The sequence below is a fragment of the Gasterosteus aculeatus genome, chromosome 11 (genome assembly GCF_964276395.1).
Source record: "Gasterosteus aculeatus chromosome 11, fGasAcu3.hap1.1, whole genome shotgun sequence".
Lineage (NCBI taxonomy): Eukaryota > Metazoa > Chordata > Actinopteri > Perciformes > Gasterosteidae > Gasterosteus > Gasterosteus aculeatus.
The window spans coordinates 13738977-13763917 of NC_135699.1; the positions used below are offsets into that span (position 1 = coordinate 13738977).

General features: G+C 44.9%; 1 protein-coding gene across 2 annotated transcripts in view; it reads right to left on the reverse strand.

The window, feature by feature from the left end:
* Window positions 1-17281: 17281 nt before the first annotated feature.
* Window positions 17282-24941, reverse strand: part of elfn2b (extracellular leucine-rich repeat and fibronectin type III domain containing 2b) — a 41245-nt gene continuing 33585 nt past the window's right edge. For both annotated transcript variants that reach the window (XM_040190854.2, XM_040190857.2), the window contains exons 3-4: window positions 20734-21415; window positions 17282-20439 (exon numbers count right to left, since the gene is read on the reverse strand). In XM_040190854.2, coding sequence (XP_040046788.2) covers window positions 17938-20439; window positions 20734-21075 — 2844 coding nt within the window. In that variant the 5' untranslated portion in view covers window positions 21076-21415 and the 3' untranslated portion in view covers window positions 17282-17937. The remainder of the gene's footprint in view (window positions 20440-20733; window positions 21416-24941) is intronic.

The window sequence follows — 24941 nt, forward strand, 5'->3', positions numbered from 1 at the left end:
GCCTTTGAAAGACCTCCTCCCGGGACGCACCGGCTCCCACGGGACAGAGACGTGAAAGCCAGAGAGAACATCACTGCTCCAACATGCAAAGCGTATCCTTTCACACTTGACACGTGTCAGTAGGCACGGGCCCAACAAACGCAGTTAATTGTTTCATCTGACGTCAGGCCGCAGAGGGACGTATTAAGGCACCGACTATTAATCTAAACCCTGAGCAACACTGTTGTAACGATATTACGACTTGTCTGCACCGCCATCAAAGAAAGCTGATGTTTATTTGGAACACTCCCCCCTCTTCCTCCCCTCCTCCTCCTCCTCCTCCTTCCCGAAACCGTAACGGATGATGACAATTCACCTCCAGTTCAGCAAGATGAATCGAAGCATGAAGATGAATTGAAAAAGCCGCTGTGATTGGCGGCGACAGCCGCAGGACGGCCGCAGCATCGGGTGCTGTTTCCTCTCCGAAAAGGATATTCGGTGCCGTGAGCGTTTGGCTGCGTCGGCTCGTCACTGATGCCCGAGGTCCCTCGGGGCGCAGTGGTGAGTCAGGTTCCCTGTCGCAACGCATTCGCTGCAACGCGGACGTGCTCCGGGGGAGGGGTCCATGACTGGGGCCTTGTGTGTACTCGCAGGGCGCCGTATGTGTACACATGGCTTGTGTCCTGCAAAAAAAAAAACCCACAAAAAAACAAAACACAGAGAGCCTTTGGAGGCTTTTGTCAAACGCCTTGACCCAACAGGGACACGACACACGCTTATTCCAAGTGTAGTTTGTAATGTGTGACTTGAAAAACGATATGGCGGTTTACTTTTGCACGCTATCTACGTGCGCATACTGACCGCGAGTATCAAACAACGGACACGCTGGTGCTCGCGGGCTTCCTGTGTTTCCACGTGCTTCATATCGGTTCATGTTCAAAGTCCGAAATGTGTTGAATTCTGTCGTTTGTTTTGGTTTAACATGTTGTAATTTCACATGCCATCAGTCTTCATACACTCTATGTGCCGAGCAATAGAGGTTAAATATAAACCAGCACCGACTACACAGGGCAGCTCTCTTATTGCCTCACCACCTCACTCTATTTATTCTAATTCCATTTCCTGCCCATTTTTGTTCTTCATATGATGCTGCTCGGTTCAAAGACTGGTTTACGGAAATGATTCTACATCTTACGCAGTAGTCATTCCTCATGTGTGAGAGAAGGCCTCTTGTACTGGATATAACTGTGCCTTTACTCATGCGATGAGTAGTGGTAAAATAGGTAATTCAACATATTCAATAATATTGAAGGCATTCAACGAGGAGATGAATATATTTTTTGTATTGAAAATTGAAAATGTGGATATTTTTATGGTGAAAAGGTGAGGCTGCTATTCCTGGTTGGAGAGGGTTCAATGTTATCTCTTCATTCGAAGGTGTTGATACTCAATCTTAAATATTTAAAAAACGGTATGTTAAGTTTCGTCTTGTGCCGCTATATTCAAGATGTGCGAGGATGAATGTAAGTACTCGGGTCGGTGCTGTGCATTGATCCACGTAATGAGGTTCTATGATGGACTACTTTTTAAAAATAGCACCAGTGAATGCATCGCTCTGTGATTGGAATGACTTCATTTCACATGACAGAAATGCACAGATGGATTGCAGTTGTTGGATTCATTCTACGGTGCTCTTATGGCGCCGGGCTGAAACTCACTGGTTATTGTCTTAATGTAAAAGTTCAGTGATCAAAACGTTTTCAATGATCGTGCGCCTGAACGGGTGATGTTCACTGCAGGAGTTTAAAGGACTCTGTTTCATCCTTGAATGTTGTTTTCATGCTTGCTATCATTTACAGGAATATTGCACACTGCAAATATTTGGCAAAACACAAAATGTACCCTCAAGCCTAAAAAGAAAAAGGTCTCGTGTGCCACTGCTGCATCGTTATATTCATTCCATTCCGCTTGCACCTGTCATGCAAGTGACAGTTTGAGTCCCAGGAGACCGTCGTCTGCTTCTCCTGTCATGTGCAATATAATGCCAGCAATTCGCCAGTCCAACAGTCCGAAATATCAATCTGCATCTCATACCTTCAAGATGGTGCTGGTGAAAGTGTGAAATATTCCCATTACCACTGCTCGATACATGACAAAATATATAGATGGTGATCGGCCTTCTTGGCTGCTCTCCAGCCAAAGTCCATTCAACCTTCAGGCCCTTTTGAACTTTCACACCCGATGGATGACTTCCCAGTGTACGTGTGTGTTGTAGCACTTTGTGTGTTCAGAACGATGTGTTCGGGTTCACGTTCACTGCTCTCACAACATTATTTTTGGCTGCAGTCCACAGCTGTTTGCAGCAAAACACTGATGAGACTCCTCCACACGACCTGCTCGACGCCAATGTAGCTGCTATAGAATTCCCTCAGCACCAGAACCGGAGCTAAAAGAGAATGACGTCTGGACTCCGACATGCTGAGTGACCTCACACGCGATGTTAACTGCAGGGCGAGGACATCAGCGACGTGAACAGATGATCAAATGTTAAAGTTGCACTCACAACGTGTTTCTGATGCCAGCAATTTGCCCAAAATACAACCTGGGATGAAACACGCTCAATTCTAAATGACCTTTCATTTCATTTTTTGGCGTTTCATTGGTACATATATCGTATATTCCTAACCAAGAAAGAATAAGACACCAACATTCTTATAATCCATCCTTGCTCTCCAACCTTTGCCCCTTTCTTCTACCTGAAGAGAAACCACTCAGGTGGTAAATTGTCTCTCAAGAAAAGCTTATCTTTAGATGGACGAAGGAGCATAGGGTTGAAGGAGATACTAAGAAATGGAACCGAGGACATTTAACATTCAACAGTTCGATAACCTCTGTCTCCATCCATGTCTCTTGGCTCCATCCAAACAAATCCCATTTTACAGTTAGTTTGTCTTCTCATTCTCTCCTTTCCCCGCTAAACCACTTTATTGATCCGAGCAGACACTTATGTAGCAGCAGAACTAAGTAGATGAAGGATAATTTACGGTAGAATGTCTTAACCAATGTTGATTATTTGTCTATTTAGACCTGATTAAAGATGGTGAAATGGAATCCGAAACATTTCCACTATTTCAAACCCTCACAAATGACAGTCAGCACATATTCCTGTGTATTCCTCTGCCAGTTGAACTCTCTTTTCTTTCCCCCCCTGTGAATGTTTGGTAAAAATGGCCGCAGGTCACAGCCTGTAATTTATCTACATTGATGTGTTAACAAAAGTATCCGGCGTTTTCTGTCTTTTACTCTTGACCCAATTCTACCTCGAGCTAAACTTTGTTTACCATTAACTAATCGGTTGTAAGGTACAAGTACACGGTGACGACATGAAGAATAATATGACGCAACTCATTTGATGAGCAAATAGATTCAACACCCTGGCCGGTGTGCGACAATGTGGATTACTGTGTTTAGATGAGTTTCCTCCCCTGCAGCTGTGTGCCATCTTCTTGTAAGCTATCCATAGATTTTAATCAAAGTTTTGTGAACACAAAAACTGCAAAATAACAAGACAGCCTCGTGCGTGTGTGTGTGTGTGTGTGTGTGTGTGTGTGTGTAACACCCCATGCTTCCCTCTAATTACGGTGCCATGGAGTTGAAACCTTTACAATGCCCCTTCAACAGCGAAAATCATCATAATCATGTTTCTCTGAGTAGTCTTCTCTCTGCCCTCTCTTTCATCCTCTTCCTCAGCCTCCTTTCCCTCTTTTCTTCTATCGGTGCTTTTGCAGCAGAGAGGTGTAATTACGGTCTGCGCGTCACACACACACACACACACACACACACACACACACACACACACACACACACACACACACGTGCGCACACTGTAGGGGCTTCGCATGGAGAAATAGAGCACATTAAAAATTGATGTGGCCACTCTGAGAGGTTATTCCTCCCTGAAATTTTAATGTCTCTCCTCTGGTAGAACCTTGAGAACATAATATTCGTATATGCTCCATGCAGCCTCAGGCCTGACAGGGTGAAAGGTTCTTCACAAACGAGCGACTTTGTATCATCTACTCCGCCATCCGTCACCAAAAGCACAGTTGGCACTGACGAGTAAACTTATCTACAGTTAATCATAAAGTCGTCAGTGAATTGTCCTTAGACATGATTTTTTTAGAGAGGTAATATAAGATTAAACCTTTGGGGAGTCATTAATGAAGCACGTAGTCTTTGTGGTATTTGATACTTCTTATTGAGTTGCTGAATAAAATCAACAATATATGATGAAAGAATCAAGCCATTCAAAGGACTTAACAGCTTAACAGCTCCAAAATATGTCTGTGTATGAACGCAGCTCAGCGTTGGTTTTCTGACTCATCTTTTCTATGAAACTGATGAATAAAAGAGCCCCAAATTCAAGGAAAGGATTTAAATAGGGACATTTTTTTGCTTTGCATACAACACCTCCATGTCCCACTGAGAGGACAGCGAGTCAGCCTGTCAGCTGGGGTCCGGAGCGTGATGGGCTCCCAGTGGAGCGTGACGGGCCTGGCGATGGGCTGAAGGTGCACAGCCTTGCGGGAAGGTCAGTTCTGCAGCCGGAGGGTGAGGGGGGGGGGGGGGGGGGGGGGGGAGGGGGAGGGGGGAGGTAAAGGTTAGTCACGATGCCACAGGGAACAAGCAGAGAGGTTAAGTCCGCCCATGTGATGCCAGTAGAGGGCTGATTTACACCACTGCACAAGTCTAATTCAGTGAGCACAGGCTTCAGTGTCATTAAACGTATCGTCGTCAATTCGCTCATTTTTGCCTCTTTTGGCAAATTTTATCCATAAACAAACTACCGGACTATCGGCATTTGAGTTTACGTGCAAAGGGCCTGTTTTCTCTGTTTGAGCGATTTGCCGATCTGTTAAAAACATGTTAGCAAAGCTCAAAAATAGTCTTTAAAGACACATTTAAAGCTCAATTACACACATTGGCTATCAGTGGGGAATACACTGCGTTACTCTTTTTGTATTATGGGATGTTTTGTTAAGCTACACTCACCTTTGGTTGTCATTGTTTTTCAATGAATCCCTGTGTGAAAGGTCACAGGTGAAATGTGTGTAGAAGGAAAAAGAGTCAGAGAAAGTTTATTGTCAGAAGAAAGATGACATTGTTTTCCTGCAGCTTGATAACAGATGAAGATTAGAGCCGACGTTCTATATCGGGAGAATTCCAATGAGTCATCTTGTCATCGGCGGGTGCGTCTCGACTTGTTTGAACAAGCAACTCAACAAAAATAGTAAAAGTGGTTCAAAGACCAACTCAAATAAGACCGATCACGAAGCTGGTCTAAAAGTGCGGATTCGTGCTCGCAGCTGAAAATAGTTTGAATGCGAACTGTATTATCATGACTGAAAAACAGTGAAGCGAGGAGATCTCTGTGTGCAGTCGAGGTTCGTCATGTGGAGCGCTACTGGTTACATGTGTAAAGCTGTGTAGTATTGATCTTCTGCTTTCTTTGTGAGGGGCAGTATTGAGATTCTATTACTTGTTACACAATTACGTGCTGGCCCTCGCCGATGGCCCCCCAGGACCTTTCCGGTTTAAAGCTGCAGGTTGTTACTCGGGGGGGTTCATACGCCTGGCTGCTTGCCAAGCTGGGCTGAGGTCTGACACCGCAATGCTTGCGCAGTCTTCTCTGGGTGCCTGGTGTGCGTTTGTGTTTGTGTGCTTTTCTATTTGTGCGCTCATACTGTTCGGATACAATAAAGCCGCTGTGACCATTATGTGACCTCCGACGGATCGCCACCACAAACACACACGGCACACCGACAAATGCCTGAACCAGCTAATGAACGTCAACATTGTTCGACTGGCGTTCTGGTGACAGCTGGCGTCATAGAAGGATTCATTACAGGCTCATGGATTCTAATCAGACGGTTTGCGTCTTGCTATCTGACGCTTTACAAGCTTACCCGTGAAAAATACATACAGGGCACAGGATACTGGGTCGAATAACCTCTGCACTGGTCCCCATTTGGGGAATTCTGCCGAGAGGTTAGCACGGATGCTGCAAGAGCATCGGTTCTATCTGTTCTGCGGCTTTTCATATAATTTCGATAATTCATCAAATCGACCATGTCGTGAAAAAGAGGCCTATAGGTTCAAATACATTCTTAGAAATGTATATTGCTCAAATGAGTCATAACTACCAGTGGGATGAGTGAGTGCTACATTTTAGCATTAATGGGGGCTATTAGCGACGCTTCAACCAGCGCAGCAGTGCACAATTTCAACAGCAACCAGCTCTAGAAGAAGAGAAACACATGCATCTACACACACACACACACACACACGCGCAATAGCCATGTTCGCCCCTCTCTACATTCTTTCCATGCCGTCTCATCTGTGATGCCGTCTTGCACGCACAAGCACAGATGGGGTCACACATGCACACACGGCGGACCGACCCGAGAAACACGCACGCTTTACTCTTGTATAATCAACGGCGTCTAAAAACACATTCAACATTCATTACGTGCCATTTATATTTAAGCACAATGAATAAAACATCTGGCAGAATCCTGAAGGCTCACTCGACATGAAAAATGCAGAGGAGCCTTCCAACAGGTTTTTAATGAGCCTGATTGATTGGAGGAGCCGCGTGACGTTCATTCGTGTGACGCCGCAGCTGAAGTTCACCACATATTTTTATTCGAGCTCTGCACTAGCAACAGGACTGCTCAGTGTTTTCCAGAGATAATTAGTAAAAAAAATACAGGACAATTATCTTTGAGATGGTGCAAAGACATTTATTTTTTTCGTTGATGGCGATTGTTGCTCATTTTGATTAGCTGGACTGAAGTGGCGCCGCTGTACGGAGCAGTGATTGCTGCCTGGGCATTGTCCGTTCAGGCTCACAATTCTAATTTGATTTTAAATTGAGTGTCTGAAATATCTCTTAAACAGTTGACATGTGGTAGATATTCACCCAGGGGAAGAAACATCCGACATCCACACCAATCTAAAATCTGAAAAAATGGTTTCATGTCCCGCGAGAGAGCGAGGACCCGGTCGGGGGCCGACACCGCTGGGATTGGAACATGTACGATGCCCGATTCACGCGGCCAGAAGCGCCATCACATCGTCGGACGCTTCTAGTGGCTCCCCGACACGCTGCCCTTCAGTTTGGGAGAATATTGGTTTGCAGCAGGGAAAATTAAGCTCAATGAATAACTGATCCCGATGTTTCCTCTACGTTATGGCCAAACAGCAGCATTCACACACACTCACAACCATGACGATATTATTGAAAATGAAGAAGCTATTGACCCCAAGCGGGATTCATGAGTTTATAGGAAATCCAAGTTAAAAGATGCAAATCTAATTGGCTCATACAGCCTGCTGTACTTTTCTCTCAGTTGAGAACAATATGTCTTATAAAATCAAATTCCCCACGGATTTGCCAAGAAGTATTGTAAAAGGACAAGACGCATTATGACACTGAAACTTTCCAAATCTATGCGGCAAACACGGCACCATGCCGACCCAACTCCATGTCCTACGATTCCTGGATCTCGCTTATCTTGAGTAGAAATGTAAAGATAATGTTGGTGCACAAATCAAATCTTAAGACCATTCAGAGTACAAAATGCAACAAAAAGAAGTGTCGGGATATTGCGAAGTATTAAAACGGATTTATGGCGTAGAATCCCCAGGAGCCGAACTCACACGTGAGGAAACCACGAGATGAGAGAAGACCCCCAAAGAGATAAGGAAGGATTATGGGACGGGGAAGGTTTAAGTGAAAGAAGGGTGGGGCGGATGGATGAGGAGACATTCAAATGAGCCTTAATAGTTTTATAACTGCGCGGGGCGATTCCTGACATGCCTTTAATGCCGCAGTTAGGATGACACGTCCTATTCGGAGTAATTACATGGTGCCATGGAAGGCTTTTAAATCCGCGCCAGCAGTTAGCTGCAAGCGCTGTGCTTGTATTTGCAGACAGAAAGCACATCAGACGTCACATCGACCCCCACCACCCTGCGCGTAGCCATCTGAGGGCAGAGCACTGCTACGCCGCACCGTGCACCAGCTCCACCCAAAACCAGCCCCTCTATACACACACACAGCTCAGGTTTCTATTTGCATACACACACCTGTGACATTTCCCCGGCATGGCTGTCTGCGCAGGAGGAAAAGGTGATAACGCTCTTGAATGGGAGAGGCCCGTCTCATCAGGCAGAGTCGCTGTCAGAGCCAGAAAGCCCGGCGGCCCCCGAGGGGCCTCGGACGATCTCTCTAAGACGCAGTTCAAGGCGGCGAACGTTTTGCACCCGACTCCATGATTTGTCATCGCCGCCCCGATACGAGAACTCGCCTAAAAACAGCGGGACAATGAAGGAATACCCTGATACGCCACTAATGCAGGGTCTTCACCTTTAAACGTGGGAACACCAGAAGAACAGAGCAAAAGGGGCCCGATGTGTGTTTGTGGTAAACTGCACGGCCAACAAGGGATGTTTCTCAGCAATGGAAATGACACTTCTGTGTTATGAAACGCTCTTTAAATCTCCTCAACCTTTGGAAGGAACCATCCCAAACTGAAAATAGAGAGAAGCTCTGCAGGAAAGAACAAAGGAAATAATGATGGTGTTTTTTTGGAAAACGTTTTTGCTTTTTTAGCTCACGTTCTGTGTGTAAAATGTGGACGAGATTCAGAGATTACTTGAGCTGAGAAGCTGGGTAACGGTGATCGAACCTTCCGACTTGTGGAGTTGTTTTTATCTAGTCGAGCATTTAGATAAGTAAACCGTACGAGCGCAGTGCTGCATTTGAAGATTTACATTTTTAATAAAGTTACCGCTGCTGCGTGACGGCCAGAGGGATCAAGCAAAGAACGTTCTACAGTGCTTGGTCAGCCTGAGACAGTGCGAGGAGAAGAAGATGAAAGCTGCTGTGCTCATATACAGCCGAGTTGCATCACTTAATCCAGATAAACTCCCTCTTAATGAAGAAATAAACGTTAACTTTAATAAGTTGAACCTAATTGACGTCTGACCTCCTAACGTTCATGCTGATTAAAGCTCGGCGCGTTAGCCCCAATTAAAACAGACTAATAAGTCACAATTTCAAACAAAGATGAGTGTCACAGGACAAGATACTGTAATTACATTCTGTTACACACTCAGGCATGTATCGACACACACACACACACACACACACGTTTCTGTTCATCCTCTTAACTTTGATCACTTTCGATTCAGCACATTCTATGCTCATATTCTTATGGGCATTGGGTTTCTACATTGAGGGGGTTAGAGTCATTTTCTCGAGCAGTGTGTGTGTGTGTGTGTGTGTGTGTGTGTGTGTGTGTCTGCCTGTGAGTGACGTCAAGGGAAGATTATATTAAGTCTCACATTCTCTGGTCCATAAAAGTTGCGATTTCCCACCGAATTCTGGAGGTCACTTCTGTTCTCACTGCTCGGTCCCTCCATCATCTGCTTCAGTTAATTTGTGTCTGTCTCTTTTTTTTTTTTATGCACACAGACAAACACACTCGCACAATAATGCGGCGACACAATGCCAGACGTGGGCATAAAAGGGCGCACACAAAAAGCAGGCAGGATTAATTGTAAGTGTAAAGCGCAGAATGGACAGTCAGGGGTTAATCCGGCCCCCTAATCCTCAGCCGATAAAGAGCTTAACATGGAGGGTTGGGAGTTACGGATATTTAGAAATGTGGAATATTTCTATAACGCTGCTGAGTTTGGCTCACACAACTCAGCAGGGAGGTTGAGACAACAATAAAGAGAGGGGGATGTTAGTGTGTGTGTGTGTGTGTGGGGGGGTGGATGATGACAAAGGGCCAAAGTTGACGGACACAGAGAGGGAACTCCTTTAATAAAAGATGAACGGAGCCAAAACAGTGAGTGGGAGCGTAAAAGAGAAAGTAACGTATGGAAGGAAAAGAGGATTCACGATGTCACGCAGTCTAAAACAGAGAGAGACAAACATTTGTTTCATGTCATTGGACTATCGTGCTTTTATCATTCATCCAACTCAATGTATCTCAACTGCTACGCCTCAAAATATGTATGATTTCTTTCAGAGGCACTTTTATATTCTTTGGTTACCCACTAAATATTTCACTTAAAATGCTGCCTTGATAGTACATTCATTTTTAATAGTTTTGACCTTTGTCAGATAACCACATCGGGGCCGGCAGCCTCCTGCTGGTCCTTATTCAGATAAGATGTAAGAAATATTACTGTCGCTGACCTCGTCCTCTCAAGGATGTGTTGAATGTGCTGAAATGGACACTTACAGAATATTTTTCATTACGATCAGTACTTTTATCTTCAAGCAACAGTTACTTGTTTTGTTAAAAAAACAGATATGTAACCAAAGGTTGTTCTCAATTACAAGGTTCAAATAAAGAATGCATTTATATATTGGTAAATAGGTTCCCAGTGTGATCTAAAGGATTAAAATGGATTTTTCATTTTAATTCAACTCAAAGTGAGGTCGTTTTTTTCTCCTCAATATAAGTTTTAATAATAAGATCTGGTAAAATATGACAGATCAATTTAAACTTGAATAATATGGGTGTCATTTTACAATGAAATGTCAAACCAAAACATCTTACTACAGTCGCTGACGATAATCGCTGTGCTGTAGTTTTAAGCACCTGCCTCCTCTACAATCCCGTCTCCAGCGATTTCGCTCATCCAACTTTAAAACCACCTTGTGTGACATGCTGAGTAAATCCCAGCGATTCCTTCGGGGTCCAAGCAGCACTTTGAATGCAACACCAGCGTATCCCAGCGGCCTCTCTGCCTTCAGGTTCAGAAAGCTCCTCAGGTTTAACGAAGCGTTTGCTCGCACTAGACTTAAGCGCCACTGAGGTGGCCGCGTTCGTCATTCTCACCAGTCATCCATCTGAGCTTTTTTTTCATCCCATCTGTGCCGCTGCACCAGGGCCCTCAAACACCGAGAGGCTTTGAGGGAGAGAACAAGTGGCCGGTAGTGTGTGTGTGTGTGTTTTGTATGGGAAATTCCACAATCCCTCACAATAGACACTCCAGGTGCTTTTGCAGCCCTCGGTGCATGAATGTTTGAATTGCGTGTATAATAGTAGCTGACACACACATTTCCATGGTGATACAGGGCTGCATGTCTGCGAGAATCCTTAGCGACAGCTTTATCATTTATAATAGTGAAAAAAACTGCCAATCAAAGGAACTCACGTACACGCTTTTCATTTTTAATTACAAATTTATTGCAAATATAGAAATAGATCTTTTGTACAGAAATTGCAAGGGGAAAAAAATGTCAGTATCAGCAACAAATAATTGAAGAAAGAAGAAAAGCAAAAAATTGTTCCCGTCATCCAATCCTCGGTTAAATCTTTCCCTTGTGGCCACTAAACGTCACAGAGTAGAGACCAGAGAGGAAAGTCACGTGGGCATTCGGATGGCACTGTCAGGGCAAGAAGCCTCTAGCGACGCAAACGGCAAAAAATAAACTAGAATGATGACGCAGTTTATTAAAAACACTGACATGTTTCTGCTCTCAGTCCCTTGTGAGTGTTGTAAAATGAAAAGCATGCTTTCGCAAAGGTAAGATGAGATGCCACCAAAATAAAACATACCTGGGGGGGGGGGGGGGGGGGGGTAAGTCACTGCTTACTGAGAGATTTATGTCCCTAATTCTCACTGAATATTAGTTTGATTCAGTTCTGCGGCGTGCGTTCATTCTGAAAGTCCTCGTTTGTGGATTGTGTGAATACGCGGTGGATACTTTTTTTTCTCGCCAAAAGGCCGTGACACCATTGAACCTATCAATCCACAGACGTTCCATCTCCTCGATGGGTCGAGGGCGCCCCCCTCGCGCCCGCCTCCTCTCTGTGGACCGACAGCCATTTTTGGAGGCTGCTCAGTTTTCAGTCTCTGGCACTGACGAGGCCGATCATTCCTACTTGCTGAATACCGAAGCCTTGTGTTTAGAACCGCAGTGGAACCGATGGAAATTCAGCAAATTTCTCTCCACAGAAAACAAAGACTCGCTGCTGGCACCAAAATCGTCGATCAGATTTCTTTCTACGCATCCAAGTTGTATCGTCCCACTAGACTCACTCATGTAAACATGGCTATGAATTATGGGTCGCTGTCATGGTACGAACCCTGATGTAATAACTGATGCATCAGCACCGGGTGCTGCCAATGCTTTACTGGATGGCCGCCAAATGAAATGCAGTCACGACTTTGCATCATTTAACTTACAGGCTCTACTGGAACCAATTTGATTTCATTTCTTTCTCCGTCTCTTTCTAATAACAGACGTTTTTGAGTGCGGTTGAATAGAAACAGTCTTCCGTTGACTGCATTCATGTTCTTGAGGACTTCCCGTTTAGTTGTAGCTTATAGTTTTAGCTCCCACAGCGGCGCAGCTATCTCGTCTTTTCTAATCAAGTCGAGATGCGGCCTTTTCTCTGCACGCAAGAAGCGGTTCGGCAGAAGACAGAAGAGCGAATGATACAGTGCATAATAGAAAATGAGAAAAAGACTTGATTTACAACCGGCTGGGATGTAAGATGAATTCAATTAACTAGTTGATAGGAAAGCAGCAGGCAGTGGGAGCGAAGGATGTATCTGACAGAGGCCGCTGATTGGGATTAGGTTAAAACCATTAGACAATCTGCAGCGTCACTCCTCTTTGAACACACGTCGTCGGGTATCGTGCTTTTCCGCAGAGGAGACAGCCGAGTCGAGAGGAGGCACAACCGCAAACTGTGACAGGGCCGCGCCTCAAGCCAAAGAAGATAGCTACGCATGTCTGCCACGGAGAATAATCTTTTGCAACAGCGAAGAACAGAGCGCCGCTTCTTCTACCAGATGGATGTAAACACCCACCAGCCTCGGACATTTTTACCCCGTCTTTGTGGCGCGTACTCCAAGAGCCGGTGGCCTGCAAACGAGTAGCAACGGCAACCGCAGTGTCCGCACGTAATACAAATCACCCAAATGAAACCCCCCCCAAAAAAGGTTAGAATGTAAATAGAGAACGGCAAAAAAGAATTTAAAAAACGGCTAAAGCCTAAAGGTTCAAATCAAAAGGACACACACTGGATTTCAGCCCCTACAGTTTTTGTTTTCAATGTACGTCCACTCATTGCACACAACAATATATATTTTTTTCTCTCAAAAAATACAGGGAGTCATGCAAATATAACAACTTTTCTTTTATGTAGTACACTATGTTAAACTTCCTCTGTTATTAAACCGTTATGACATATATCATTGCATGTACAAAAGGTCAATCCCCTGGTTCCCAATAACCAACCTGCTCAACCCACCAAAATAAAAAAATAAACAAATACAAACAGCCAACTGAAAATAGAGAAACACACATATGACATATCAAGAGATCAGGCTGAGTATAAAACATCCATAGAAGCATTTTTTTTTTTAAAACCTTAGTATTTTTTCTATCTTTTATCTAGTGTACAAAATTCACAGATATTTCACAGATTCTTTAAGTCCTTTATCCGTCTTTGGAAACTAAACCTTGCAGAGTTAATGCATAAGCGTAAATAAAGGTGTGTGTGTGTGTCTAAAAGTGTTATGAACACTAAAGTGTAGATAAAATCAGGTGGCAAACCTTTGATTGGGCTTACAACACTGACAGCATTTTAAAACGCTCTTCTGCTCTTTTTCTTAAGAATTATAAGAGATCTCTGCCTTTTAAACAACTACGAAGGAGGTTCGAATCGATCCCTTTGTGTTGTGTTGTGTAGTATTTTTGTTCTTAAATTAGAGTTGAACATGTGTCGTCTGCTACGTTCTGGACATGGAAGTCAGGGAACGATTCCCACACCCACTCGGAGTGCTGGCGCTGGAAGCGCTCGGGCCCGTCAGCGCCGCCTGGTTAAAAAAGTGATCGCTCACTGGCCGGACGAATTCCAGCGACATTTCTTAAAAGACGCCGCGCGTTTTCGCGTCTGTCTTCTGTGGCCCATCGTGAGCGGGAAACACAGCACCGTTTCCCCATTTATCAAATCCGGCTGATCACCCACACGCTAAGCTAATGGACTTAATGGACTGTTGAACAAAAGGTGTACAGAAACCAAATGAAAGGATTTAAGACCCACCGTCAGTGTCACAGGGACACCTGCTTTGAGACGGAGTGGAAGTGAAGCCCTTCCTCCCCGAGGCTTCAAGCGCCACTTTCACTCGTCAGTAACACCAACGTTTTGAACATTAGTTGTTCCCACGATACGCTCTTGTTATGTGTGTGTGTGTGTGTGTGTTTGTAATGGTTCATTGCAGGCGGACCAATGAATCATGCATGTTAGGTTTTAGTGCAGTCATGCTGCCATCTCTCTCTCTCTTGTCTGCCTGCATTCAGCCAAAAACCCCTCTTGCTTGGTGCTCGCCTCTCTTTGAAGACCTCGTCCATTACCTGCCTTTCAGGGAAACAGTTATTCTGCTTGAGTCAGACTCTGACTCATTCTGACTCACTTTTTTTCCAATTTTTCCGTCTTCTGTGTACGTGTGTGTGTGTGTGTGTTTTGTGCATTCACAGATTTGTGTTTATTTTACTGTAAATGATCAAGCAAAATAATAGTGTTTACTACATTAGTGATTAGTACGGCAGCTTCGCATTACCCCCAAAACTGTGATGTTAAGTTAAGGGAAGCAACCAAAGTCCAGTCTGCTCTGAAACAAGATTAACATTATTAGCACATTAGAGGTCTTTCTCACGTCTGGCTTTCCTGCGGCTCTGAAACAAACAACAAGGAAGGTGCTACAAAAAGGACCATTGATCAGTTTGCGAGCTGCAGGGTTTCTTCTGGATATGAGCAGCGTGAGGAGGACGGGAAGGTTCTTGTTTATGTTTGGTGTCTTGACGTGGCTACTGGGAAAAATGCTTCTGGTGCTTGAGACTTAAATAATTCATTTGGCTATTACACCAGTGTGTGTTCCGTCAATCAAACCTTTGTGTCCATAAACAAACATGTATCTTGTGTATTTCCAGTGTGTAACCCTTGTTTAGCTAGCAGGCCTTTAGGTAATTATTCATGATGACTATCGGAGTCAAAATATCACTCGTTGTTGAGTTGAAAACTGGTTGTACATCATTAGAAAGATTCTCCCGCATTGACAACGTTCTGGTGAATCAAATGATAGAAGCAGAAGAGCACTTGAAAATACATCTCTCTGAAAATCTATATCCTGAAAAGTAGAATTGCGTGTTACATTACAGTAATAATCAGGATTTTCTGTCACATTTCATCTTGTCAGATAAATAAACAGCTAAATTGATGAGCAATCCCGATATTTCTTCAGTCCCACTTATCCTCAGTGTCCATTTGTGTAAACTTCCGTGGGATTAGGTGCTGTCACACAATGTACCAGCGAAGAAAACGTTTTCCTCTCATTTGTGTCAGTCAATCACAGTTGCAAGTTCCTTTGGGGAAAAAAAAACTCTTATATCAGATATCAGAAGATCAGCGGGAGACATTGCCGGGACTGGATGTCCATCACGTGGCGCTCTATCATATACGGAAGGAGAGGCGGTGCGTCCCAAATATATGCTTTTACTGAATGTGTTCCGTCCGCAGGACAACGCCGACTCGGGGAGTGCTGACCTTTGACCCTGACTGTGTGCGCACGTCTTTATAAAACAAGGAAAAGGACACGAAGATATCTGCCGTCAAAGAAAGAAGAGGAAACACACCGATCGATATGGAGATACCAACAAGGTCAATTCATTCCGCCGAGGTCCGCATGGGTCCGCGTAGCGTGAACGGCCGTGTCCACATAGGGTCCACGCGGACGCGTTATGGACGTCTACATTTGGCCAAGCGTGTTACGAGCAGCCTGACTGTATGAGTAGAATATGCACAGACTGTTTGTTCTCGTGTTGGGTTCCACACTGCAGTCCAGTTGGTGGCTTAGCATATCTAGCTGATTTGCCAAGAAGAGAAAGACACCGGAATGAGATGCTTATTTTTGAGAGAGGTTGTTTTCCCGATGCTCGTACCCTCGACTAACCAAATTGAGCTTTAAAGAAATACAAAGACGGCCAAATGCCGTTAAAATCCTGGCAAATAACTTCACGGTGCATTAAAATACCACGACACCAACTGGAATGGGGTGTGGATGAAGAAATGCACAGGTGTGGATTGTCAGAAGGGCACAGACTCTCCGTGGTAGTTTGGAGAGAACCGCCCCACGCGCCTCAACAGGCAGAGTATAGCCGAGGCCTTACAACACCCTCTCATATTTGTACACTGTTGTACTGTCATTTAATACAAAGCCAGGGGATAGTTCTGTTCTGTTTAGTTCGGTTTCTCGCTGCACCCTTAATTTCTTGGACCGGAGGGAGCGGGGAAGCCAGTGGGGGAGGGGGGGATCTCACACAGGAAGAAAGTTAGGATCCAAAGTGGGGCACAAATGCTCCTTGATTTTAACTATGTCCAATTTTCCCTGGAATATACCCGTTAAAAAAAAAAGAAAGTGAAGCAACGAACGCTGATTCAGTTTTCACATTTTCAGGGTCTCAGATGATGTAAACATGTACAGGCTGCACAGCACTGAGCAGGATGCCTTTTGCCAGAATGCCAGCGAATGAAAATCACAAGAATATCATTTCAATAGAAAAAGCGAAGTAGATGGAAATCACTCTACGATAACGAGGATCGGATGGTGGCTGTGTTGGCAAGAGGCACCGCACAGCTGTGGTATCGCATCACGGTCATGTGACGTACATCTGGGCCAATACGATGAACCGATGATATTTTTACATTTGTCAGTGCCATTGATAATCTAGTGTTGTTCAGACTCAAACAACCAGCCAATTGGCGTGACAGCTATTAATTAAAGTCAAATTGGGCACATACAATATCATTTGCCGAGGCGGACACCCGCGTACACTGACCACCCTGCACCATACGGCCACACACACACACACAACCGTGAGGCCTAAAGTGCAAGCAAACATGCCTGTCATGAGTTGGCTAATTAAGTTATCAACAGACAACAATAGCATCAATTTCCAGAACAGAACAGACATGTTGGCAGTAATTAGAAGTGTCCTTTCCCCCTGTGCCTCACTCCCTTTGTATGTTGGAGAATGGATTTGAAACGTACTGCGGTGCTCTTGGTGAATGGTGCAAATGAATTTAGCCGTAACCAGCTCGTAATCTACTTACATTCACAGTGGCTGCAAAAAAAAATGACCTGTATCTTTCCTTGCGTTGTCTTTCTTGCTAATATCGCATCTTGCTTTCAATTTCTCTTGGTCTTTTGTTGCTTGTAGGTCATGCCTTTTTGTAATGGGACTGCTGTAATGTTAAATGTATCCATTGTACAGAAAAGTAGCATTGAATTGCCTTAGTAAAAGGAACATAAGGGGTTAATTTGTAACAGGATAACTCCCCCGTCAGTCTCCAATATGTCTTAACATATCCAAGTGCACACTGTAAATTGAAACAGCACCTAATACCAACGATAGAAAACAACATATTGTATGACTTAAGATTAAAATGAAGGATATCAGTATCTACTTTCTTTGATTACCCAGAAGTGAAATGATGGCACTGATAAAAATGGCCTATATGACCACAAAACATGATCACTCAAACAGTAGTAACTTACACAGTTGGCATTTCTCCCCATGCTATATTCTATAAGTAAAAAAAAAACACTAAATGAGAATGATCCAGAAAATGGTGCTACAATGACAATGTCAAACAAAACACCATAATGACGCTCGTATCCCAGGCACAGTTTTGCAGTCCTTACTTTAGCACGATATTCTGTACACCTAGCATGCCAATAAACAAAAAAAAAAACAAAGGCAATTTTTTGTCCTACATTTTTTTCCGCGTGATCTTCAAATTGTCCATCAGGAAAAGCAAACACCCCTTTTCCACAGAAAGCCTATCTCTGGTATCCCAGTCACAGCTTCTGCTGCGCTGACACCCCCTTCCAGTAATCAAGGATGTCATGCAGGTCCTCGCCTTTAGCAAACTGCACCTTTTTTCTAAGGGCATTCCCGGCCGTCACGTAACAGGCCTCGTCGCGCTGGCCTTTGCGGTAGGGGCGAAAGCGCTCCCAGATCCGCAGCGAGCTCTCTGAGGAGTACTCTGGGCCGGAGGAGTAGCCGGAGTAACTGGAATGGTGACGGGCAGGCGAAAGTTGGGAGTAAGACGCCGCATCCCTGCGGGAGCGCGTCAGGGGCTTCAGGAAGGAAACCTTCTGGGCCGGGGAGCCTTGGTGGGAGCCTTCATAATACAGAGCGGGGACGGAGTGGCGGTGCTCCGAGCAGTGGTAGTCCTGCTGCACCTCCAGCTGCTGCTGCTGTTGCTGCTGTTGTTGTTGTTGTTGAATTTGTTGCTGTTGGTGGTAATGGTGTGACTTCTGGCCGTCCTGATGTTGGGCACCAAAACCACCACTGTCGCAACCACCACCACCCCCTCCGCAGCAGCTCCCGCTCCCCACTAAAGGCAGCCTCTCAAGCGGCTCCCCACAGCCCACGGGACTGGCCCGGTCGGGGTACTGGTGCTGTTGCTGGTTGCAGCCGTCTGGGCTCCGGGGCTCCGCGACCTCCAGGCTGTACACCCTGGCTCCTCCACGCTCCCTGTCCCGACCCACGGAGCCACAAGACGTGGTGCTGCACTGTTTCTTGACCGCGTTGACAATGACCACGGCTGCATCTGCACTCATTTGCCGCTGAATTGGACGCACGGCAGTGGCTGGTGGCGGCGGCCTGTATGGGGGAGAGACGACAAAGCCGCCACCACTGATCCCTGGCCGCTCGGAGAGAGGGGCATTCAAGGCAGGGAGTGGAGGCGGAGGGGGTATTTTATTCGCAGCAATGACTTGGCACGCTTCTGTCATCCCTTGGGAGATTGGGATTAGGCCACGAGTAAGGGAGGACGTGCTGGTGGGGGGAGGGGAGGTGGGATTGGAGCTGGCCGTATGGTTCGTAGAGGCTCCTGAGGCTGCGACGGCTGCCGCATCCAGTTTGAGTGCATCAATGCAGTTGTTGATGATCTGATTGACCTTGTCCACCTCCATGGCAATGGTGGAAATCTCCGATGCAGAGCCGTGTCCGTCCTCGTCCGAGTCATCCCCGCCATCAGTTCCGTCATCGTCTCTCAAGTCCCTCCCTCCGTGCCCACCGTCTCCCATCCTCTCCATCCCTGCCCCTCCAGTCCGGATATCCATGTAGTTTCCTTTACTTGTAGCCATGGCCTCTGAAAAGGCCGTGGCCATCTTTTCCACTTGCGGGATGGAGGAAAGCCGGGAGGAACTGGTGTTGGACGAGCCACAGGACGCGGACATGGGAAGTTTGCCTCCGTGGTGGTGTTGATACTGGTGGTGCTCTCTTGACTGCTCCTGCAGCTTCTGGACCGCCAAGGGATCATTTGCCACAGCTGCCGCCACCTCCGGTCCATACCGCATTTCCAAAATCGTTTTTTTGACGCAGATGGACTTTCTCTTCTCGTCGTGCATCCGTTTCTTGCGTAGACAATAGTAGACAATGCCTAGAACGATGAGCATGCCAAAGAGGCAGCCGACAATGGTCATTATGTAGTGCGAAGTGGTGGAAGGTGGGGGCACTTTGTCGTCCTGATTATCATCCCGGGTGGCAAACTGGAGGCAGGTGTGGTTGTAGCGTTGAGAGTTCCGAATGGACGCTACGCAGAAGGTGTAATTGGTGTGTGGTTTGAGCTTGTTGAGCGTGATCATCTCCTTCTTGTGTTTCAGATTCATGACGTCGGACACGTACGTCTGGTTGTATTGTGTTAGGATGTACATTTTGCTGAAGGGATTTGGAATCTGCACAAGGAGAGAGGCCGACGACAAACTGAAATGATGGAGCTTGATGCTGGGAACAAAACTGTGCTCAGTCGATGAGGAAGAGGTGGTGGGCTGGTTGTACGGACCCATACCGCCAAACATCTCGGGCCCCATCCCGGAGGAACCATCCAGATCGGGTGGGAGAGAGGTCATTCCTGGAATCATCACTCCATCTCGGCAGTGATGGTACAAAATGTTTTTGGCGTTGCGTCCAGCGTGGCCGGCAGCGGTTAGTAAGGGGTAGCCGAACATCTCGCGGGGCGTCTCGCACTGGAGGCGGTCGTAGGTGTGCGTTACATTGTTGAAGGACTCCAGCCAGGTGAGGAAGCTGTAAAGGTCACAGCCACAATGGAACGGATTGGCTGCCAGTTCACACACCATCAGCCGGCTGAGAACGGTGAACGTAGATGGGTCAATGCGGCCGAGCTTGTTGGACGACAGGTCAATGCTGCTGAGGCTGGGGCACTCCCAGAATGCATTGCTGGCAATGACTTCAATGAGGTTGTGCTGGAGGAAGAGGCATTGCATGCGGCCGAGCCCTCTCATCATGCCCTCGGTCAGGTTTGTCAACTTGTTGTAGCCCAGCTGAAGGACCTGAGAAAAACACAGGAGAAGCACTTTTCAGCATTTATGGGTTTTTTGAATATGAATTATATTACATAATAATATTTACTATGTTCTCACTGATAAGAACAGTGCATGTTTAAGGCACTCGGCAAAGAATTCTACACCACAAAGTTACACTCAACATCAAAACGAAATACAGTGAAATGTGCTTGAATGACATGTTAAATAACAAAGCACTATTCTAAAACATCAAAATTGTACTCAAGCCTTCGTGAATTCAATTATTGTGTTGAGCTTTCATCATCCCGTGGCCTTTTTCACCTGTAGGTTGGCTTGTCCCGCGAAGGCTCCGTCCTCAACGTAGCTGATTTCGTTCTTGGTGAGGTTGAGGTCAGTCAGGTTGGTGAAGCGATACATGGAGCTGAAGAGCACCGCTTTCAGCTTGTTCTCATTCAACCTCAGGTCATGGACGGTGTTGTTGATGTGCTGCGGGATAGTCTCGTACGGCGGCTGGTTCTGGCTGCAGATCGCCAGCCATACGTAGCCTTTGTCCCCCTCAATGAGCCAGCAGTCCCCGTGGACCATTTGGGGAAGGAAGGAGAAGAACAGGAGGGAGGGGAGTATGAGAAAATGTAGAGTGGAGGTGGAAGAAGCACCCTGCATGATGCCGATAAAAAGAAGTCAAAAATAGGGGCAGCTATAATTATGTAAGGAAAATAAAAGAGCGGGAAGGAAAGGAGGTTGTGTTGGCAGAAAAAAGGGAAGCAGCAGTGGTGTCTTTAAAAAGAGGAGTACGGTCTGGGTTTGGATGCTGAGAAAAGGGGTGAAGCTTTCACAAAGGCCGTCACAGCTTTGTGTTCATTGTGGTTATTAGCAGGGGGACCATGTTATGTCATATCTTGTTGGGCTGCAATGCGGAGTGACGCGGCTCGTCTTCATTGTCTCTCCTGTGGCATCCGCTGTGACTCAATCAAATGGATGGGTCCTTGGAATGATGCAACATCTGTGGAGAAGAATACAAAAAAAAGATATATAGTTTCTTTTAATCACTTCTTATTTGTGTTGCAGGGCTGAATCCTCCCGCTCTGGATAGTACATTGACTTACATTTCCTCTATTGTCAGCACTGTTTGCACAAATGTACCGAAAGGCGCATGAACAAACAATTTAGAATCTTGAACGTAAAAGAATACTAAATAGTTTCAGAGTCCATCAAATTCCTCTAACATTGCATTGTTTCAGAATGAGTATATTCATGGAACCTGCAGGCAAAATCAATCTCAGTTTTCCTTAGGGCTCGTTCCACACGCTTTCTCATTATTTTAATATGCGCATGCTACAGTGCCCCGACAGCTTCCCTTTTAGCCTGCTGCATCTGCACTTCATCATCCCTTCCGTGCTCCCCGACCTGGTGAGGCTGTGTGGTCATCAAGCCATGGCACAGACACATACATGCACACCAAGCTCTCCTCAGGGCTCAGAGGGGCGGGTCAACTTTCCTTTAAAAGCAAAGTGCAGCATTAATCCTTTAAATGCTAACAACACTTTGTCTCCAAAGACATTCCTTGTTATGAAACTCTCCTGCCAAGACCTAAACTCTCAATCCCATCTGCAAGTCATTTGAGTAGCAGTCAAACGTTCGCATAAGGAGAGGATTAGCTGCCTGTTGAATCGGGACAGACTTTGTCCGCCGCTGGGAAAACATACTTACAAATACACACACATTACGCAGACACGCCAAATGAAATGCACGCATGGCTTCAGACAGAGGTACAAACATGTACGTCCTCATGTGGGAGTGTTCACCAATATGAACTTGCTGTCAAGATGGATTCTGGACAGCACAATAATGGCGTGCTATTTGATATGGTGCATTATGGTACTAATTCAGACTTCTTGATTCCGACAGAGAATCGAACTCATTGCGGCCCATTACGGTGCACACTCACCCGAGGGGCCGACAGAGAATCAGGTGCACCCTCTTTTTTTAATCTTCCTATTACTACAGACGATTGTTACACCTAAAGCATTAGTGAAATGACCCACTATCGTGAACAACAGTCCCCCTTTACAACAAAGCAAAGGAGATCAACCTTATTTGTTTTTCAATTCATGTTAACAGATGAATATACAGAACAAAAAAACTAAACGTGTACAATATGGCTCCAAGACATTAAATAAAAGTACAAATGCACCCACAAATCACTATGGATGAATTAAGATTCACTCACCTCCAGTTATGTGATTTGATTTAACATAAATGTTTCTTACTTTGCTAAATATAATATAGGCCATAGCAACAAGCATCCCAATCATGGTCGAATGATCGTTCCAAAATAATTAGAAAAAATATGACAGTTGTTTTATTTTTAGCTGTTAAAGGCATGGTGAGTTCGGATCCATCTCCAAATCTTTACCCCAACTTGGTACCATACGATCTGCAGTGGTTACTCATTCAACGATTCCTCTTCTAGTCTCTATACAGCACATGCATTTGTGCTGGGACACAAAGCGATGGATAGCTGCGTCTCTGTTGTCCGAGGCTCATCCTTTCGACGTGTGAGACGTGATCTCATTTACTGCTCCACATAGGGAAGCCCAGAGGGTTCACATGAGCGAGGCAGGAAGCGCAGTAGGTCCGTGTGTGTGCTCGTTTGGGGATATGATTATATAATTAGGAATATGGGACATGCAGAGCACCTGTCTCAAAGGGAAAGAGCATGACTCATATCCATTCGGAAGTGGGAATATGTAGGACAGATCAAACTTGTTCCTTTACTGCTACAGGCTGCTGCTGCTGCTGCTGCGCATTGTATTGTTTGTTTCTATACAAACAAGGAGATATATTTCTACTTTATTTGTCCTTGCAAGTTGAAAAGAGAATTATATGCATGGAAGCATATTTATTGCATGGTTGCTTTTTTATTTTTCCACAAAATCGTCTTTTAAAAAACATTTTCATTTTTGAAAAGGTCTTTTATTTACATTCTACAGTTTCTATTCAAGGCAGGTATGATTTCCTACCAGCATTTGTGGAGTGAATACTGAAATCTTATCCGAGTAGGTCACAGCAGAAGTAACAGGTGAACATTTGGCACAAGGGCTGCTGCAGGTGTCTGACAATTCTACTTCAACCTCTTCCAGAAATATCCCTTTTTTACTTTCATCACAAGCCTCATCTTGTTAATGAATTACCGCCATGAGAGAAGATAGAATGGAACAACTGGAGATAATTAAATATTGAACATCATTTATCGGCTGTAAGAATGTACGACAACCTTCCGCTGGACCAAAACATTTACGATGCATCCGCACGCTTCCTTTGGAGGATTCAAAGATTGAAAACTTTCCATCCCACACCGTGTAAATCTACGCGCGCGCGCACACACACACACACACACACACACACACACACACACACACACACACACACACACACACACACACACACACACACACACACACACACACACACACACACACACACACACCATTATCAGACCCATCCCCTCATGTGACACAGATTCTGGGTTACTCAATGTACACGCGCGTATTTATCCTCACAGTTGCCATGGAAACACACTTATGATTGACAGACCCAATTAAACAGAATAGGTGGCTGTTGACATTTGCATCAAACAGGTCTCTTCTGCTTAATTCACCACGATAATGATTATTGGAGAGGATACATTTATGTTCTATTACCAACAGGAATCTGTGGTAAATGTATTTACTAGGAAGCCTTGTGCTGCAAACAATGATATCATTGCTAGTTGTGTCACCTGTGAATTATGAATGTAACCATTGAACTGACATGCCGAAAAAAGAAAGGCAGATGCATAATAAATACATAGTGCAAATGTGCAGTGCGTAACATATACAAAATAAACAGCATGGGCTTGTTTCTAAGGCCTCCATATGTACTTATTGTAAGGATTGTTACGTTGTCAATAACAGAGATAATAATCATTGAGAGTATTTAGAAATGAAATGCAATTGATTCAGACCAGATGAGTGTTAGTATCAACCTTACAAGTATTTACATTTATTGTCCCATTTGTTTGGATGGATACAGATTAGGCCTGAATTGATTCATTCTTTGTAAATAACTTTTGTGTTGAATTAGCATAAACGTCTTAACAAGTACATAACACTATTTAATTATTGCATTTAATTTGATTCAAACAAGGAGTACAAGACGTAGTCTTTATCCTATTGCATAATTAGTATAGACTCATTTTTACCAGAAAACATGCTTATCTTCATTCTGATAAGTCGTTATTGAGATATGACATTTCTCTTAGAAGATCTTAGCACCCAGCCGTCAACCGCAAAATCACCAAAACGCTCAGTACTTTGCTCCTTTTACTGTTAATCCTTTTCAGCCCTTCTTGAAAAGATGTTTAATGAAATGTAAGCTCTGAAATCGGTGCGAGGACACAAACACCAACACACACAAGCACACCCACCCACAGCGGATATTGTTCTTGAACCTGGCTAGCAGGGGAAGAAAGGGATTAGGATTATCCC